The sequence below is a fragment of the Centruroides vittatus genome, unplaced genomic scaffold (genome assembly GCF_030686945.1).
Source record: "Centruroides vittatus isolate TY-2023 unplaced genomic scaffold, ASM3068694v2 contig_577, whole genome shotgun sequence".
Lineage (NCBI taxonomy): Eukaryota > Metazoa > Arthropoda > Arachnida > Scorpiones > Buthidae > Centruroides > Centruroides vittatus.
Genome location: NW_027122345.1, coordinates 981,949 through 1,002,645, shown reverse-complemented (window position 1 = coordinate 1,002,645; position 20,697 = coordinate 981,949). Strand labels below are relative to the sequence as shown.

At 40.2% G+C, this 20,697-nt stretch overlaps 1 protein-coding gene across 2 annotated transcripts in view; it reads left to right on the top strand.

The window, feature by feature from the left end:
- LOC136979075 (dynein regulatory complex subunit 4-like) overlaps positions 1 to 20,697 on the top strand; it is a 63,029-nt gene that overhangs the window by 33,721 nt on the left and 8,611 nt on the right. For both annotated transcript variants that reach the window (XM_067274981.1, XM_067274979.1), the window contains exons 7-8: positions 267 to 353; positions 7,754 to 7,963. In XM_067274981.1, the coding sequence (XP_067131082.1) occupies positions 267 to 353; positions 7,754 to 7,963 (297 nt within the window). The remainder of the gene's footprint in view (positions 1 to 266; positions 354 to 7,753; positions 7,964 to 20,697) is intronic.

Here is a 20,697-nt window from a genome sequence, read left to right as displayed (position 1 = left end):
TATTTTAAAAATTAAGGTATGTCACAGGAATCTTTATAACTTCAAAGTGTGTCACTAATCCAAAATGGTTGGGAAACACTGCTCTACATGAATCACATCTTTAGATAGCCTTATGAATTTTATTATTAATTTGAAGAAGTTTCATTTTTATAGCTGACTATTTTGAAAATGTATTCATTCCTTATCATATCATCGAAAAAAGTTTTTATATTTTTTTTATTATTAAAATGTGCATTTTCTTGTAATTTTTAAAATATTTCTTTCAGAAAAAACGACATAAAATAAAAAAACTAGAAAAAGAAATAAGTGAGATAATGGTACAGAATGAAATTTATCAGCAGAAATGTGATCAGGTAAGATTTTTTTTATACTAATTAATAATTTTTCAAAATACATCTTTACTCCAGTATTCAAACTCCCTACATCCAAATTCTCACCACAACAAAATGATATTCTTTAGTATTAACTGCAATATTTGAATCAAAGAATTTTGTATTGCAAATTTCTTTGAAGTACATTTGTGAAAAACTTGAAAGTCACACTAGAAAAATGGAAAGTAGGGAGTAACTTTTGTTCCCCACTTCCCACTTTTAGTACTTTGTGTCCATTTTTATTTATTTCAGTGACGTTGTGTCTGTTCTGTTATACTTGTGCAGTTTAGTGATTTTTTTTTTTTTTATCACAAATTTTCAGTGCAATTTTTTATTTTTAGCAGGCTCCGCTACAGTGGCGAAGTGCTTATGTTAGGACTTTTGTGTATGTGTCAGACATTATATATTCGAGACAACAATTGACAGCAAATGTATTTATTAGTTTTGCCAGGAGATCATTTGAAAATCAAGTAAATACATGCAAAAAGATCAATTAATGACAAAGAACAGTTTGAAAATCAATTTTCGTTTTATAGAGTATAGTGTACAAAATTTTTGCATGCAAATATTTACCAAGTAGATTCAATTGAACTTTGTAATGCTTCCATTCAATCCATTCATTGTGCATATCCACACGCATGCACAAAAGGGAACTGAAGGTTTTTCTTTACAGTCATTGTAAGCTATAGTAAAAACTACCCAGTTTCTCTGGAATCTATAATCCACCTCCCTTACTGTATATTCAGTGAAAAATTCTTCTGAACAACTACTTGATTCCAAGAATTTATAAAATTTATTTTAAACAAAATTAATATTTGATTCGCTTTTGTGGAGCATGCTATCAGATCGGCTTGACCAACCTTGTTAACTATTTACTTTAGTAAGTTTACTACTTCGTTTGTTTATTTTCATTGTTTTTCTATTTATATACAATACAGTAATACAAAACATATGATATCATAACAACATTGTTTTTCTATCTGCTATATATTAAAGAAAATGCAATTTATATACAATTCTTAATAGGGAATACTATACAAAATTATTTGTTATAGAACTGGCACATTCCAGACTTTAGGAGTCATCCTGTAAAGATCCACAAGGTATAGAAGTTGAGTGCCCTTCTCGCAAGAAAATGCAATATTTTCAAAGAATATGGAGGACAAACATGCATCCAATTTTGTTGTTCTTCAATAGTCTTTTATTTCCCATCCCCTCAGTTTTCCCCAGATTGAGTGCCAGTCAAACCAAGAGCCTTGAGTTCTGGATGCTTTGCATTGTGAATCTCGCTCTGTTGACAAGTAATCTCTCTTTTCTCACCTTGATCCAAACTTTACTTTTTGCTCACTAAAATATTGGTCACAATCATCAATGGCAAGTGGCATCAGCAGATGTCATAATTTGCCATTTATCATCAACCCATTTATCAATTTCAACCTCTCATATAATCTTGACCAAATGTGGTAAAAATTCTGATGACTTGCAAATAAGACCTACCTAAAACATCATTAATAAAATGCTGCATGTATGTTGTATAAGTAATTTATATATGTTCTGTTTCAATAGAATCATTTTGCATTTTGATGTAATTATTATGACCAGCACCACAACATAAACCAAGCTTGAAAAAACATGCTGTACTGAGGCAATGTTGATGAAATTTCCAACAAGTTTAGTGGAATTTTATGTCCTATCTAAAATTCTGTAATTTCTCCTACATTTTAGAGAGTTGAAAGAAAAATACTGTAATGATTAACTCAGTTGACAACATTACTTCTTAACATAGTTTTTTAAAGAATTCTCTGTTTAGAAGTAGAATTATCCAAAAGAAGAAAATTTCCTTACAGTTAGCAACATTGACTAGACCAGGGATGGCGAACCTGTGGCACGTAAGAGAAATCATCTGGCACGTAATGTATCATATGATTTCTGTCTTTTTCAATCATCTTTTCTGTTTATCACCTGATCATCTTTTTTTCAATCAGATTTTTTACATTTATTCGAATGAAAGCGTATTCGTTTAATTTCTTTAAATATCATTATTCGAAGTCTAGGACATTGGCACGCATTAACATCTTTAAAGCTAAGTATGCTTACAATATGGCACACGGACTCAAAAAGATTCGCCATCCCTGGACTAGACCAGTGGTTTCCAAACTTTTTTTATTTTTGGCACCCTTGCTAAATCTAGATTTTCCCAAGGTGGCCTATGTAACAAGTACAATTTGCAAAATAGCGAAATAGCAAAACAATTTTTTAAATTACAGAATTAGGATGTTAAGTAAAAAAATAAATAAAACATGTATTTAAGATAACAAAAAAATGTGATTGAACAAATTCAATTAATTATAATTAGTGGGATGGATGGGATGAGCCTGTTGATTATTGCACATTTTCTCAAATCTTGGGATCAAACTGGACACAGCCACCCTCATTTCCTTCTCCACTTTGATTTTTGTGCAATGCTTAGTTTTTATCACAGCTACAAATTCAGCTTCGCACAAATAAGTTGCGAATGGAATTGATTCTCTGATCTTTACCACTCAGAAGGGATATTCATCTTTTACTGATATCCAAAATTCAGTTAATTCCAATGCTGCTAAATTTTGTTTTCAACATATTGTCACAAGACAACTCAATAAGATTCTCTTCTTCTGCAGCAGTAAATTCAGATGGAGCACTGGCATCTTGAATCCATGCAAATTTATCAATGATATTGTTTTGAAAATATTTCTGAAACCAAGTGATAAGATGTGATAAATGTTCTTCAAAACTAGATTTCATACCTCGAGAGAAATCAACTCCATTAGAGGTCAAAAACTGTTGCAACAAGGGGAATTATTCTTTTCCTTTGTCCTCATTTATTTTACTTTTCTTCTTCTTCTTCTCAGCTTTTCCCACTCTATGTAGGGTCGCTGTTTCTGATGAGTCGCCTCCACTGCTCCCTGTCTTGGGCTGCCTCCACATTCAGATGCCTCCCTCTCAAGTCCTCCGCCACAAGATCCATCCACCGTCTCCGCGGTCGTCCCCGCCTCCTCCTCCCCCTCACTGACATCTGCATAACCCTTCTTCCCACATACTCTTCTTCTCTTCGTACCACATGACCAAACCACTTCAACCTTGCCTCCTGTATCTTTGCTTCTATGTTCGTAACTTTCACAGTCCCCCTCACACATTCATTTCGAATGTGATCCCTTCTCGTAACCCCACACATCCAGCGGAGCATCCTCATCTCCGCCACCTCCATCCTTTTGACATGGGTTTTCCTCAAGCTCACAGTCTCAATAGCATACAGCATAGCTGGTCTCACCACCACCCGATAAACTTTCCCTTTCAACCTAAGCGGCACCCTCTTATCACATAACACACCTGACATATCCCTCCAATTCCTCCAGCCAGCCTGAATCCTGCCTGTCACCTCCTTATCCACACCTCCATCCTCCGCCACAGTTGACCCCAGGTACTTAAAGGTATTGACTCTGCGAAATACGTCTCCCCTCAACTCCAGATCCCTCTCCCGGGCACTATCCACCTCCCCACTACACATATACACTGTTTTACTCCTACTCACCCTCAAGCCCCTCCCTTCCAACGTGCCCAACCACCTTTCCAATTTAACCCTCAGCTCCTCTTTAGTCTCGGCGCACAGAACGATATCATCTGCATACAACATGGTCCAAGGCGCCTCTTCTCTGACCCCGTCCGTGATCACCTCCATCAGCATGTTAAACAAGAAGGGGCTCAGTGCTGACCCCTGATGTAAACCAACTCCCACCTTGAAGCACCGGGACACTCCAACACAGCTCCTAACCTTTGTGGCCACATCCCTATACAGTTCCTGTATCAATCTAACATACTTTTCAGGAACTAGCTTTTCCCTTAGACACCTCCAGAGTTCTTGTCTAGGCACCGTATCATAAGCTTTCTCCAGGTCAATGAATGCCATATGCAGCCGGGTTTGCTTCTCCCAATATTTTTCCAACATTTGCCGAAGGGCAAAAATGGCATCGACTGTTGACCGTCCTGGCATGAATCCAAACTGCTCTCCTGCAATGGTCACCTCTGCTCTCAACCTTCTGTCTAAAACCCTTTCCAAAATCTTCATCGTGTGGGACATCAACTTTATTCCTCTATAGTTTTTACACTCTTGAACATCCCCTTTTCCTTTGTAGATAGGTACAAGTATACTTTCTCTCCATTCGTTAGGTATTTCCTCCTGCTCAAAGACTTTTTTGAATAGGTCCCATAGCAGGTCAATGCCCTTCCTCCCCAATGACTTCCACACCTCTACAGGAATTCCATCCGGGCCCTCCGCTTTACCGTTCTTCATCCTCTTTAGGGCCCTTTCCACTTCTTCTCTGGTTACCATCTGTACCATGCCCATGTTTTGGCTTCCTTCCTCTCTGTTCTTTGTTTCATTCTCTGTATTCAAAAGTCCCTCAAAGTATGCCCTCCATCCTTCTCGTATGTCGTTCTCCCTTCGAAGGACCGTCTTATTTTACTTTTCCATAGTTTTAATTTTTTTTATAAAAGCTGACATTTTCTCAATTTACTTTAAAAGTTGCATGTTGTTTCCCTGCAGGCAGAGATTCAGAGCATTCAGTTTTTCAAAAATATCACATAAATATGCTAATTTTACCAAAAAATTTTCATTCACAAAATTTTCAGCATACCTGTGGTTTTTTTCTTTAAGAAAAATATAAATTTCCTGTTGCAGTTCAAACGTATGAGACAAAACATTACCTCGAGAGCCATTGCTCTCTTGTGATAATGCTTTGTACTTTCTTGAAATGCTGTAGTACAACAAAGACATGTGCTCAGATCCCATATCCTCATATAATTTTTTGAAAAATCTTGCCTTTAATGGCCGAGTTTTTATAAAGTTTACTACATCTACTACATATTCTAAGGCCTGGTTCAATGTAGGACTCAGATATTTTGATGTGAGTGCTTCCCTGTGAATAATGTAATGGGTCCACAGTGCATCAGGGTTTTTACTTCGAAAAAGTGCTTGCAATCCTCCATAACACCCAGACTTAGAACAAGCACCGTTGATACAGTTTTAGTACAGATACCAATGCATTTGATCCACTCCAAATTATTTTCGAATATAAAAATATCAAGGATCTCAAACAAGTCACGAGCCTTAGCGCCAGCAGTGATACTTTTACAAAAGAGAAAATCTTCTACAATGTTATTACTATCTATAAACTGTACATAGCAAATCAAGTGAGCATCATTTTTATTATCTGTGTCCTCATCCAGCAGCAACCCAAATTCTTTTCCTTTTATTTTTTCAATCGACTGAACATCAGAGGTCCTTCATTATGTGCTGTATTCTGCGATTGATGATGATGTTGGACAAAGGCACTTTTGAAAGCTGCTTCTCAGCTGACTCACTGATCATAATGTTCACCATATCTACAGCAGCCAGTAGAATGATATTTTCTGCTATTGTATGAGGCTTTTTACATTTTGCAATTCTGTGTGCCACTTTTATTACTGAGTTAATGATTTGCGTCAGGTCTGCTAGATGTTGCATCTTATCACATTGAATTGAAAGTGGAAGTAAAATTATGAAAATTTTATATTTCATGGCACCCCTGTGAGGAAGCTGCAGCGCACACTTTGGGAACCACTGGACTAGACCATTAGTTTTTCCAACTCTAGTCTAGTGAAAAATATCCCAATTTGGCAGAAACTGAAGTTTATCTGGAAACTTAAGGAAATGACTTTGTAGGTAACACTGCATTAAAGCTGGGTGCAAACATATGCAGTAGGACAAGATTGGAAGAAAGCATATGTTATTTGATAAACGTGTGTGAAAGTTATATTATTTTTAAAATATGCTAGGTTACAACATATATGTAAATTTTTCTTATAATCATGGACTAGTGATTTAACATGTCCTTTCCTATAATCTGTATTGATCAGAGACCAAAATACTTAATTAACTTTTTTTTGCTTTTATTCAGCAATGCATTTCAGATTGATAGAAATTGTTTCTTCTGACTTATAATACATTTATTCAACAATTTCTAGAGCAAAGAAACTGTTGAATTAATGTATTATAAGTATCTTGGTCTCTGATTAATACAGATTATGGTATAGGACAGGAATATCCAACCTGCGGGCTGCACTACAGCTCACTTAATATTTTTATATGGCTCACTGCACCCTAAATTTTTTAGGTATATTTTCATTTATTTTGGTAAAGTATGTCGAAAAAATTATTCTCGTTTCACTGGATACACTTTGATGTCATAATGACGTAATTGGTGTTAGAAAACTGTTTTATCTAGAGAACTGTTATGCATGTGGTAGTAAATACTGTTGTGAACAATTCTTTTCGTGCATAAAAACTGCTGAAAGAAATAGATTGAGTGATTCCCATTTAACTAACCTTAGAATTAAGACTAATACCATAAAAGCAGATATTGACAATATTATAAAAGGAAGGCAATGTCAAAAATTGCATTGAATTTATTTTTATTTTGTGTGAGTATAATTTCATTTTTTACTGTCAATAATACAGTATTTTTGTAATAATATTTATTTGTTATTAAAATTTGATATTCACATTTTGAACTTTTTAAAAGCATATATTTATATAAAGTACTTTTGTGGCCCACTGAATATACCTAAGTTTCTAATTTGGCCCATTAGGAAAAAAGGTTGGACAACCCTGGTATAAGACATGTTAAATCACTTGTTCATAATTATAAGAAAAATTTACATAAGTTATCTAAATTTATTAACTAAGGAAACATAGATTTATTTCTTTAAAGAAAAATATATGTTTGGCAGGGAATATGAGAAATATATATTATTAGTCTAAAGGTATTATATAGTGTTAAATTATACTGTACATCAGATATATCTGATGATATCAATAATACAAAAAAAAAAAAATTTAAATATATTCCTATAGATCACGACATTAATATAAAAGTAAGAATTGTTTAAAATGTTATTTATAAATAGCTTGTTACATGGACAAATCAAAAATTCTCCTAACCCTCTGTTTTAGGTAATTAGAAGCAGTGTAATAAGTTGAAATGTAGCTTGATTTTTAATAATTTTTATTTCATATTTTTTTTGCATTTTTAAATTAATTTTATCATCATTAAAAATTTTTAGAATAAATAAATTTTATTCTGAATTTAGCAGAATAATTATATCATCAATTCTTCAAATACTACTTGTATGACATAATTTGATTATTAACAAATTATTACTTTTATATTAGCAAAATATTATTGTAGTTTTCTTTTTTTAATAATTATTACTACTATATTAAATAATAATCTTTTTTATCATTTTAAAAATACTAAATTTATTCTTCATAAAACATATTAATACAGTTTTCAAAAATATTACAGCTTCAAAAGGAAAGAAAAAAAATGTATTCAAATTTTTTGTTATTTATACAAGAATTACAACAGAAAATGAACTTAAAGCACTTAATGTTAGAAAAGAAAGTTTTAACTCTTAAACAAGTATTGGAAAATAAATCTGAACAAATAATTGACTTAGCATCAAATTTTAAGATTGGTCCAGATGTAACACCTATGTTACATAAAAAAATTGAGGTAAGTATTTTTACCTATGTGTAGGGATCGCAAAAACGCGTAAAAATGGTGAATAATTATAAAGTTCCGAAGTCGGAAAGTTTCGAGAGTCAAACCGTGTCAGGAACATGTGTTGGTGATGTAAACCAGACACGAAAGAAACTCTCCCAAACTTATCCTAAAACAAACGCGACACGATAATGAACGACCGAGGGGATGTCAACCGAGAGAGAGGGAGCTTTGTCCAGGTGCTCGTGTACGAGTGTCGGAAACGGGAAACAGAGGGGGGTAAATGGCCACCGAAGCATCTGGCGGACCGCGTGAGGTCAAAAACGTCAAAGAGAGGACCATAACGGCCGGAATATACGAGCACGAACTTCAAAGACTCCGTCAACACCTCTCGGAACTCTCCCGACCCAGATCGGTCTCCAGTTTCGCCTAGAAACAAAAGAAATGACCAATCGGGGTAAGGGAGAGGAAGAATAGAACCAATCAAAAGGGTGAAATTCAGGGGGGAAACTCCTATAAAACTCCCGAGTCGCAAGGTCAAGGGTGTGGACCCTCCTTCCGTCGTTCTTGGAAGAAGTGCAGCAGTTCTCCTCTGGACCAGTGTTACCTCAGACGCCAGAACCTACGTCCGCCAGCTGGTGACCCCCGTCCAAGCCACACGTCCAGTGCAATAGACAGTTCGTCATCCCAGCCCCGGGCACGCATCTTCGGAAGACGGACCGCATCCGACTACCGACAACTGGAGATCTCTATCACCATAAGAGTCGATCTAGATCGCAATTTGTACCAATAATATGTAAGTTAACTTAGTAGTTAGAATAAACGGTTTTGTGTAAGACACTTGTCATCTTTGTCTCCTACCGCCACCACCCACATACGTTTTCGACCCTAGGTTTTCCTGACGCGCGATTAACTGTTTTCCCCTGGAAGTCGGCGGTCTTACAATGGTGTCAGAAGTGGGATATTTAATTGCCCCACACAAAAATTTTGAGTAAGTTACGCCGACGAAAAGTTTTTCTAACAAGTGGGTCGAGCGATGGAGGCAGATGCAAGTGTCCCGACGCGACCTCGTGACGGTGGCAGTAGCGGCTCTCTTCCCTCCTTTTCCGCATTTGGCGGGTTAATCCCGACGTTTTCGGGAGAAACAGGGCGTGTCACCGATTTCTTTGACACGTTGGGAGAGATCGCTAGTCTGGCGGGATGGACTCCTCGGCAGTGCCTGAGCATAGCCAAGTGCAAGCTCACAGGTGTAGCCCGAGATTTTGCATGGCGCGACCTCAGCATGAAAAGCATAACGGAGTTCGAGACCTTTCAAAAGCTGATGATCCGGCGTTTTGACCAAGAACCATACTCGATTCGCGTTCAGAAATTTCATACGTGCTCTCAAAAGAGAGATGAGATGGTTCAAGAATTCGCGGTTCGCTTGCAATCCCTCGCTAGCGCGACAAGCATAGAACAAACGGGCGCGAACGAACAGGAGAACGCAATTATCAAACGCTGTCAACAGCGGGAGCTGGACGAAAAATTGCGCGTCCAGTTTTTGCATGGCTTAACGGACAGGCTAAAAAGGCGTGTAATGACGCATGACCCTGCAACTTTCGCCGAGGCCTTAAAAATAGCTATCCGCGAAGAAACGATAGATCAATTGGCAGGAAAAACGCGAAATTTAGTTGCCGGCATCAATGATGCAGTAGAGGGGCGCGACACGCCAACGGAAGAACCCAATTTACGGAGAGAATCGGCTCTCGACGCAAAAATCGCGCAAATTTCGAAACAATTAGCGACAATAGGAAAAAGGCTCGATCAACCGCCCTCGCCTAAGCCAACAAACAATTTCCAAAGGGGAGAACCCTCGCGAACAAATCGGATACAAGGAGCTGATAGAGCAAATGACGGGATGCGAAATCCGCGGCATCCCCCGAGCCCGCAGCGACGCCCACCGCAACAATTTTCCCCGCGATCTCAACCCGCTAACCCGCAAGGACAACCCCGCACGCGATATCCTTGCTACGGCCCCTTTTCAGAACAAGGTCCGATACCCCCTTGGAGAAGGAATGTAGATAGATTATCAAAATTCCGAGCGATAAATCCTAATTGTGCAGAATACGGAGATTATATGCCGACGCCTCTGGATTGGTACAGAGGAAACGCCTTTCCTCCGGATCCCCGGAGGTGGGGAGCGAATCAAGAAGTTTTCGAATGGCAGATACCCGTTAGAAATCGGCCGAACCCCTTTAGATTTAGTCAGTCGGAACAGATACCCTTTTCCCCTACGCGGTTTAGACAATTTGAATACGAAAACAATGGACAAGGTGTTCCGTTGCCCTTTTATCCCCCGCGTTACGGTCTAGGTTGGTCCGGAAGCAGCTTCGATACGGAGCGCGCACCGAACCACGTAGCCGCCCCTCGATTTTTAGCATTACCTGCCCCAGAAAACATGCCCGTGGATAATAAACAAACGCGAGACTCCGACAGAGTCACTTCGGTTGCGTTTAGAGAACGAAATAGCGAAATAAATCGACCGCCGATAGGTCCAGAGACACCCCAATTAGCGGGAATCAATGAATCAAGAGGTAGAGAATTGCCCCCTTGTACAATAATTTGCGAGATAGAAAATAGGAAGGTTCAGCTGACAATAGACACAGGTGCAGCTGTTACTTTGATTTCTAGAGAGCTATTTCCCGATACAACGCGATTGCGGCGAGCGGAGACTAGAATAGTAGAGTTAATAAGTGTCACCGGACACGTTATCGAGACATTCGGAAAGTTTAAGTTAAAATTCCAGATCGGACGTTTGACCTTTTTCCACGATTGTTATTTAGTGCACCCCGAGATTACTACGCCTAACGACGGACTCTTAGGTAGAGATATTATTCAAAAATACGATGTTACGATCTCGGTTAAGAATGCGACGCTTAGTTTCCCTTCAGGAGACACAGTGACCTTTTGGGGACTAGCCGAAATAAAAGAAAGCGACGATAGTTCCAAATTAAATGAAAGCGTCGAAATTAAGAGCGAGAAAGCAGGCGAAAAAATACGCGTACCGTCAAAAGACGATTTAAATGTAACTGTAAGTAGCGATAGAGAAAATAGAACTATAGGAGACGCGAAAACGAAAAAGAAAAATAAATGCAAGCGAAAAACTAAACGGGAGAAGTTAAAACAAACAAAGGTTAATAGTTTAGAGCAGGGAGAGAACAGCTCTCCTAAGGAAGTGACGTTAGCCGACGATTACGTCATTCCCCCGCGGTCAGAAGTCATTGTGGAGGGGAAAGTTCATTCCCCGTTGACAGGACAATTAGGAGTTGTTGAACCGACACTCCCCGAACGAGAAGGCGTGTTTGTTGCCCACACGTTAGTCAAAACACGGAAGCAGGGTAGAGTACCCGTCAGAATAATGAATGTAAAAACACAACCGATTAAGTTAAACAGAGGAAGTAAGTTAGGAACTTTTCTCTTAGCGGAAGAGGAAACAAAGGAAAGCGCGAAACAAAATAAAATGACGCGATCAAATGAAAACGAACTAACTAGAGCTCAATTTGCGAATTTATTTAACTTTAGCGAAGTAGGAAAGGATAAGCTGACACCTCTACTAGATTTATTATACAAATATAAGCATGTATTCGCGAAGGACGATTTCGATTTGGGTTATTGTGACTTAGTAGAGCATAAGATAGATACTGGAAATAATCCCCCAATATGTCGTGCCCCATATCGAATTCCATATGCCCAGAGAGAAATAATGGATGAATTAGTGGATAAAATGATAAAGAGCGGAGTGATAGAGCCCTCCAGCTCTCCGTGGGCATTCCCGGCTTTGATGGTCCGTAAATTTGATAAAAGTTATCGAATGGTGGTGGACTATCGCCAATTAAATAAAATTACCCAGTTAGACCCTTATCCGTTGCCCCACATCCAGGAATCACTGAGTTTGCTGGGAAGAGCGCGATACTTTTCTTCTATGGATACCCTAAGTGGATTCTGGCAGATTCCCCTGAGCCCTGAATCCAAAGAAAAGACGGGGTTTAGCACTCCGTCGGGCCATTATCAATATAATCGCCTTCCAATGGGAATCGCATCAGCTCCTGCGACATTCCAAAGGATGGCAGATTTAATATTAAGCGGCTTGAAAAACAAGATTTGTCTCGTCTATATGGATGACATATTAGTATTTAGCCCAGATTTCGAATCGCACTTGGAACGATTGGAGTTGGTACTCCAGCGACTGGCGGCAGCTGGATTGAAGCTGAAGCCCCGGAAATGTCAGTTTGTAAGGCGACAAATAAAGTTTTTAGGACACGAAGTTTCAGAAGATGGTATCCGACCGGATCGGTCAAAAATAGAGTGCGTTAAGAATTTTCCTCAACCCCAGAATGAGCGAGATGTTAGGGCATTCTTGGGTTTGACAGGATATTATAGACGACACATGTCTCAATACGCAAAAATTTCAAAACCCCTTTCGGATTTATTAAAGAACGACGTAAAGTTTCACTGGAACCAGGAACATGAAACCGCGTTCGAGAAATTAAAGGAAATTTTGACTACAGCACCCTTGCTTAGGTCCCCAGATTTTAACAGCCCCTTTATATTGGCAACAGATGCTTCCAACACAGCGATAGGTGCAGTGTTGTCACAAAAAGATGAACGTGGAGAGCTTCCCGTAGCGTATGCAAGCAGATTGTTAAAATCAGCCGAGAAAAATTACAGCACAACAGAAAAGGAATGTTTGGCCGTGATTTGGTCGATCAAACACTTTAGACCCTATCTTTATGGGAGAAAATTTACAATTATCACAGATCATAGACCCCTTAGGTGGCTTATTAACGTTAAAGACGAAAGTTCGAGACTTAGTCGATGGAATTTAGCATTACAAGAGTATCAGTTCGAAATAATTCATAAACCAGGCAAGGCTCACACAAATGCAGATGCGTTAAGCCGAATGCCCGTAGCGAAAATTTGCGAGATGCAACCTATATATAGTAAGGTACAAATAAAGGAACAACAGTTAAAGGATCCCTTTTGTAAGCAAATTAGACAACAGTTAATGGGAAAATTGTCCTCCCGTGAAACAAACGTAGACTTCGCAGATTATTATTTAGACGCAGACGAAACCCTTTATCATCGAAAGGAAAACCCCGAGAGAAACGAAAAATGGGATAGAATAGTCGTACCCAAGGTTATGATAGATTATGTCTTAAAGTTGTTCCACGATATCCCCAGTTCAGGACATGTAGGTAAGAAAAAGATGCGAAAGAAACTACAGACACAGTTCTTTTGGCCAGAAATGAATAAGAACATAGCCCATTATTGCGATAGCTGTCAAGAGTGTGCGATGAGGAAAAGGCCCCAACACGGACACCAAGCCCCACTGCAGACGTTCCCTCGAGTGTCAAGACTCTTCGAACGCACTGCACTGGACATCCAGGGTCCCCTTCCTATTACTAATAACGGCAACAAATATCTATTGGTCTTTATCGATCATTTTTCTAGATGGGCCGAAGCGATCCCATTGCCCGACATTACGGCAAAAACAGTGGCAAAAGCGTTCGTCACGCAGATTATTCTCCGACATTCGGTCCCGAAACAATTACTCACTGATAGAGGATCCAATTTCGTTTCCAAGGTTATGAGGGAGGTTTGTGAATTGTTAAAAATAGAAAGACTCCTTACTACAGCGTATCACCCCCAATGTAACGGAATGGTAGAGCGATTGAACAAAACGCTGATAGATATTTTAACTCATTATGTTGACGCGGATCAGCGCAATTGGGATGAAATGATCCCGTATGCTCTCTTCGCGTACAACACGACAGTACACTCGAGTACTAACGAAACGCCCTTTTTCCTTTTGTATGGACGCGATCCGACTTACCCCTTTGATATCGTTATCGAACCAAATAGACCCCGTTATGACATAAGTGAAAATTACGCGAGCGAGTTAAGAGCGAGGATGACCTCAGCCCACAAATTAGCTCAGGAACACGCGGAAAAAGCCGCGTACGATAGAAATACCTATCATCAACGTAGGCACAAGCCATACAAATTCTCAATTGGAGACAGAGTTTTTGTTAATGAGGTAGTTATACCCGCGGGAGTGAAGCGAAAACTGGCCCCGCGATGGCACGGTCCCTATAGAATAATTGCAGAGACGAGCCCCGTAGACTTTATAGTCCAACACATCCAATCCGGGAAGAAATTACACACGCATGCTAATAGGCTGAAACCTGCAATCGCTAGGTTGGAATTTGTACCACCCGATGCAGGAGAAGGAAGCCCCGGCGTGAACAACGCAGATCCATCATCCCTAACGGAGGTGCAACCTCAAACAGAACAGGTTGACCCCTGGGACGAAATCATTTTAGACTCACTGCAGCAAAGCCAGACAGATATCACAAACACCGCCGGAGACACGGAAGTCGAACAACCCGTGATCCCGTCACAACCTACACACAACTATGCTCTCCGAAGTCAAGGACCAGTAAGCGATTATCCGTGGGTCCTTCCCAAGTCTTCGGGAAGTATACAACCAAATATGGGAGCGGTGCGGGACGCGAAGGTCGCCGAGACCGGTCGGCAAAATGAGGGCCTTCCGCGGCTGCCACACCCTACTCCAACTGGATTGTTCGCCGATTGTAAATGGTAGCTTCTCTTTCTTGTGAAAGAGGAGATATCATCCTCCAACTGGAGCGAGGTCTATTGTAAATACGCGTGCGCATTTAAATCAATTGTCACCAAATCGAAACTAGTAACAATGTAAACTCCCTTTTTGTCAGATGACGATGGAAAAGTTTATAGTAGTCTATGTGTTCATGTTGCTAAGCTACGCTGTAAACGACGTATCAACGATCGTACCTGCATTGACCAAAGGTATCATATTCTTACATCAGGGAAACTTCCTTATGACCACGAGTCAATGGACTATGGTCATCGAGATATCGTTCGAAGAATACGACAATTATCTTCGTGGTTTGCACCGTCACTTGACCTCATTAGTCCCCGTCATTAAAGAAGGTAAACGGAAGCAAGATGACCCTATGCAACCCTTGTGGACTTTAGCTGAAGCAGAACTGACAAACCTACAACGATCCCTCACCGACTTCGAGACAGAATATAAAGAACTAAAATCCACCGTAACTACAGGAAATCCCTCCCGATCGAAACGAGGATTAATTGACGTTGGAGGAAAAATCTTGAAGTTCCTCTTCGGTACTGCAACCTCGGAGGAAGTTGAAGCAATGAACAGTCAAATAAATAAATTATCCAGAAATCAACAAAAATTTGTGCACATTTTAGAGGCCCAAACAACCGTCATGAACCAAACCCTACAAGCGGTCAAGGACAACCGGAAGTACATCGACATGATGATTAGACGTCAAGATTATTTAGACAAACAACTCCAAATGTTCAGTTATACATTCGTCGTAAGTACAGCACTTCGATATGCAGAAAATGCCGTCATGGAGTTCCGAATCGGCGTCACGAACTTAAGACAGGCAGTCGAGATGCTAGAGAACGACAGACTCAGCTCATATTTCCTGCCAAGGTCACAGCTGTTAGAAGCACTAACGGAAATAAACAAACATTTACCTAGCGGAATCTCGTTGATCGAGACCCTAAACAAAGACAACGTCTTTAAATATTATCAATGGATAACCACCATAGCAGTGGCACTTCCGTCGACGCTGAGAATCTTTGCTAAGTTTCCATTAATCACCCCCGAAGGATATTTTGACTTGTACGAAGCGGTACAATTTCCCGCATACTTTCCCGCTTCCAAAACATTTGCCCATTACCAGACCGAATATCCGTATATCGCTTTATCGAGGAATCGACAACTTTACATGTTGCTAGAAGCCCATGACTTGCAAAAATGTAGGTCTGGATTGACCACGATTTGTGCACCAGAAGTCGCCGTGTGGAGACTTCCATATCAGTCGTGCGAATATGCGTTATTCATGGCAGATGAGCCAGTAGTAAACAAACTCTGTAAAAGAAGAGTATCTGTATATCCGAAACCAATGTTCCGTCGTATCGACGAAGAAGGGACTTGGATATACTCTACCCCATCACCTCTAAATTTGGTTATCGAGTGCAATCTGGAGAGAGATCAGCAACGCTCACCAGTCAAGATGATTAAACTGAACAACACAGGAATATTTAGACTGCCGATGACCTGCACCGGCCATGTGCCCGGCGTGCGACTCACGGCACACTTCCAATCAAGAACCTCCTTTAGAATTGCGCTCCGAAATCAATACGTGATACCCGCAATATCGGACGTTCTAAATCGTACTGAGATGAGAATTTTGCAGGGATACATCCGGGGAAACATCACCCCGGGTGTGCTCCAACCCCGAGGACAGGAGTGGTCCCTGGAATTATCAAAACGAAGACTACAGGAAATAGATCAAGAGATCAAATCAGTAAAGACGGATATCCCTTCGTCAACACCAGGTGTGTCAGAACAACCATTCTCAATGTGGAATCTAAGTCTTGTGGTCCCTGCTGTTATTATATCGATCCTTCTGATGGTTTGGAAATGCCACAAGCGGCCACACTGCTTGGGAAGACAAAGGTCAATGAGTCCTTATCCATCTTTCCAAAGGGAAGAACGAATAGAACCCGTCATATTGGAGATGACAGAACAGTTACCGAGGACCACGAAAGCGAAGCCACTTCCCAACATTCCTGAGGAAAGAGAGGACGAGCGAGAAAAATTAACCGAACCGAAACGGGAAGAAGCCATAACACTTCCCGTCGGTTTTGAAACGATTCCGTCGCAAATGAGACGGTTATAAAAAAAAAAAAAAAAAAAAAAAAAACGGCGCGAAAAATTTTATCTCGTGTCGCAGTAGAATTTTATATTAATCCGTTAGTTAGAAAACTCAACCAATTTTTCTTTTCCTTTTGTATAGAAACGAGGAAAATGGAGGAAGACCGAGCAGTGGCTATCCCGGAACAGGCATCACCCGGAGACTCCCTTCCGGATCCTGCCCTGGTGGCCTTGTTCGAGTGTCCGGTATGCTATGAACACATGGCACCCCCTACCTTCCAATGTCTGTCGGGCCATACAGTCTGTGCCCGATGCAAATCACAAGTTCGACAATGCCCCGTCTGCCGCGGAGAATTGAGAAATATTAGAAATCTGACCCTAGAAAAGCTGGGCGAAATCATAGCTCTGCCGTGTGCCTATAAAGACAACGGATGTCCGGAGAGAAGACCTCTCAAGGACAGAAGAGTGCATGAGCAATACTGTCCCTTCCGGACGTGTTCTTGCCCCTCCTTGGATGATGCTTGCACCTGGGAAGGAGTATACCAACAAGTAATACCGCACCTAACCGAGCACCACTCTTACATACATCATATAAACCATAACTCAGTACGGATGTCCATCGTAGGATTAGATGCGTCCATACCGCTCACGTGGATATCCTGTCTCCATTGTCACCAAAAGGATTTCATTATCCAAATCATTAAGACAGAAACAATCGACGAGAACTCCCCACTTTATATCATAGCTCAAAATGTAGGAAGCCGCAAAGAATCAGGGCGCTTCCGAGTAAGAATTGAAGTTCGCGGCAGAGGCAAGACATTGCAATGGGAATCTATTCCCAGGAGCGTGACCGGAGACTTAAAGTTCATCATACGAATGAGAGATTGCATGACCGTAAGCATAAAAATGTTAGAGCGGATGCTCGAGAGTCACGTCCTAAATGTGCTGGTGACTATCTTCCCCGTAAGAAATCGAGGGACTGTCGAGGAACCCGAACCGGATAGCGAGAACTGAAAGGGCCCCTGTTCGGCGTCAGATGAGGTTCCCCTCCTCGGCTTATAACGAAACATATATGCATACATATTCGGGAGAGATCGCGTACGAAATCGCTCTTCCGTAGAAAAAGAGGGGACCAGCCGGCATATTAAACACGCTTTCATCATTTAATCATTCTTTCCTTTTATCTTTAACAGAAAAGACAATCGACATGGAGACAACATGGAATACGGAAGAAGGCGGCGCCGAGAGAGCAACAGGCCATTCGGTATGGCCAGAAAGCGAATTCACGGTGAACTCGGACACCGTGAGGGGCGCCCTTCGGCGGGTGACACAAAACCCCCGGCGGGGAAACCCCGAAATAATCCTCTTGCCGCAGCGGGCCGAAATAGACCCTGACCTGCGGAGGGAAGTGGAAAAAGCGGTATCGGCGGCCATAAACAAGGTGAATGGCACCCCAAAGGAGGACGATTCCCTGCAGGCGGGAGGAGCCCGATTGCCGCCGATGAGAAACAACGACGCCCTTTCACCTCGGCCCCGACAGGGGGTGGGAAGAGGCCAAGCGATCTTGGAACAGATGCAAAGAATTATCCAGCGCCAAGATCGGGAGAGACAAGCTTTCCAAAAAAGGGAAGAAATGTTCCTGGCGGCGGGGAGAGCCAGAAGTTGGCGCCCCCAATGATGAAAACAAAAAAAAAAATATAAGCATTTTATAATATTTGTTATAACCCTTTGTTTTGTAATTATCTATATTAATTATGATGTAGTTAGTATATGTAGTAATAGAAAATTTTTATAATCCATATTAAACTTTTTGTACTAATTAGTTTGTTTGACGGTCAATGCGATAACCGATCGGTCGCGAACCAAAGCGGAAACCCACGCGGTTCGGCCGGGGAGGAGAAAACGGGATCGCAGGTTCTGCAGGCGCGGAGATCGGACTGGCAACCCGAGTCGCCAGGTAAAATGTCGCTGACCTTGGAGCGACATTTTTAAATGGCGGGGAGCCGTGTAGGGATCGCAAAAACGCGTAAAAATGGTGAATAATTATAAAGTTCCGAAGTCGGAAAGTTTCGAGAGTCAAACCGTGTCAGGAACATGTGTTGGTGATGTAAACCAGACACGAAAGAAACTCTCCCAAACTTATCCTAAAACAAACGCGACACGATAATGAACGACCGAGGGGATGTCAACCGAGAGAGAGGGAGCTTTGTCCAGGTGCTCGTGTACGAGTGTCGGAAACGGGAAACAGAGGGGGGTAAATGGCCACCGAAGCATCTGGCGGACCGCGTGAGGTCAAAAACGTCAAAGAGAGGACCATAACGGCCGGAATATACGAGCACGAACTTCAAAGACTCCGTCAACACCTCTCGGAACTCTCCCGACCCAGATCGGTCTCCAGTTTCGCCTAGAAACAAAAGAAATGACCAATCGGGGTAAGGGAGAGGAAGAATAGAACCAATCAAAAGGGTGAAATTCAGGGGGGAAACTCCTATAAAACTCCCGAGTCGCAAGGTCAAGGTGTGGACCCTCCTTCCGTCGTTCTTGGAAGAAGTGCAGCAGTTCTCCTCTGGACCAGTGTTACCTCAAGACGCCAGAACCTACGTCCGCCAGCTGGTGACCCCCGTCCAAGCCACACGTCCAGTGCAATAGACAGTTCGTCATCCCAGCCCCGGGCACGCATCTTCGGAAGACGACCGCATCCGACTACCGACAACTGGAGATCTCTATCACCATAAGAGTCGATCTAGATCGCAATTTGTACCAATAATATGTAAGTTAACTTAGTAGTTAGAATAAACGGTTTTGTGTAAGACACTTGTCATCTTTGTCTCCTACCGCCACCACCCACATACGTTTTCGACCCTAGGTTTTCCTGACGCGCGATTAACTGTTTTCCCCTGGAAGTCGGCGGTCTTACACCTATGTGTTATTTAAAAATATGCAAATTAATAAAGTTTATAGAAATAGTGTACAAAAAAAAATTAAGAATGAAATTTTGGAAATTTTATAATAATCATAATTTATAATTTAAATCATTTTACTGTTGACATTCAGAAAAAAATTAATAATAAAAATTGATAATATAAAGATCCTCTTGGATAATATATTTTCAATAAACTTTTTGTGTTTAAACTACTGCTCTCCTGTGATAGTATATTGTTACTGGTAAAATAAATGACAGTCCACTTGAAAGCACAAAAACTAATTTATTGTTGAAGGATTGTTGAAGATGTATTAATATATATTTAATGTAATTTTATTTATTGTATTCAAGAAAATAATGTATATTGGAATAATTGTTGATCAACTGTTGTAAATTTCTAAATCACTCATATATTAACCCCCTGTAACAAGGCTTGCCTTAATACAAATAAAATATTTATAATAATAATAATAATTACAAACTTGTGGAGGTCATTATTTTTAATTTTTACAATATATATATATAAAGGAAACATTTGGAAAAAAATATTTAATGGAGAATTGTTTTTGTATATGATTATAGATTTTGATATAAATGTGCCTTTTTTTACAATTGGATGATAATCTTGTCATTTTTATTCTATGTACTTTGCTTTCAATTTCTTATTACAGTATAGTCCCAATTAGCCAAGATAATGTGAAGCAAGGGTATTTCAGATAACATAATAACCAAAAACTGGAATGATTATTAAGTAACTAGATTTAAATGCATTAACATGTATGTTCAATGAGTAGATCTAACCTAAAAACAGGGTACCTATTTTTAGGTTAGATCTACTCATTGAACATACTTTAAAAGTGTTCTATTATTTAATTTAAGTTTTATTTACAATCGTATCTATTAAATCAAGTGTAAGGAAATGTCAATTGTAATCATAGGTTTAAAATTTTTATGTTAGGACAAGTTGCCACAGTAAATTCTTTTAACTTCTAGAGTCCTGTTCAATACCACACATCATCGAACCATGAACATAATAGTATAGTTCATTTC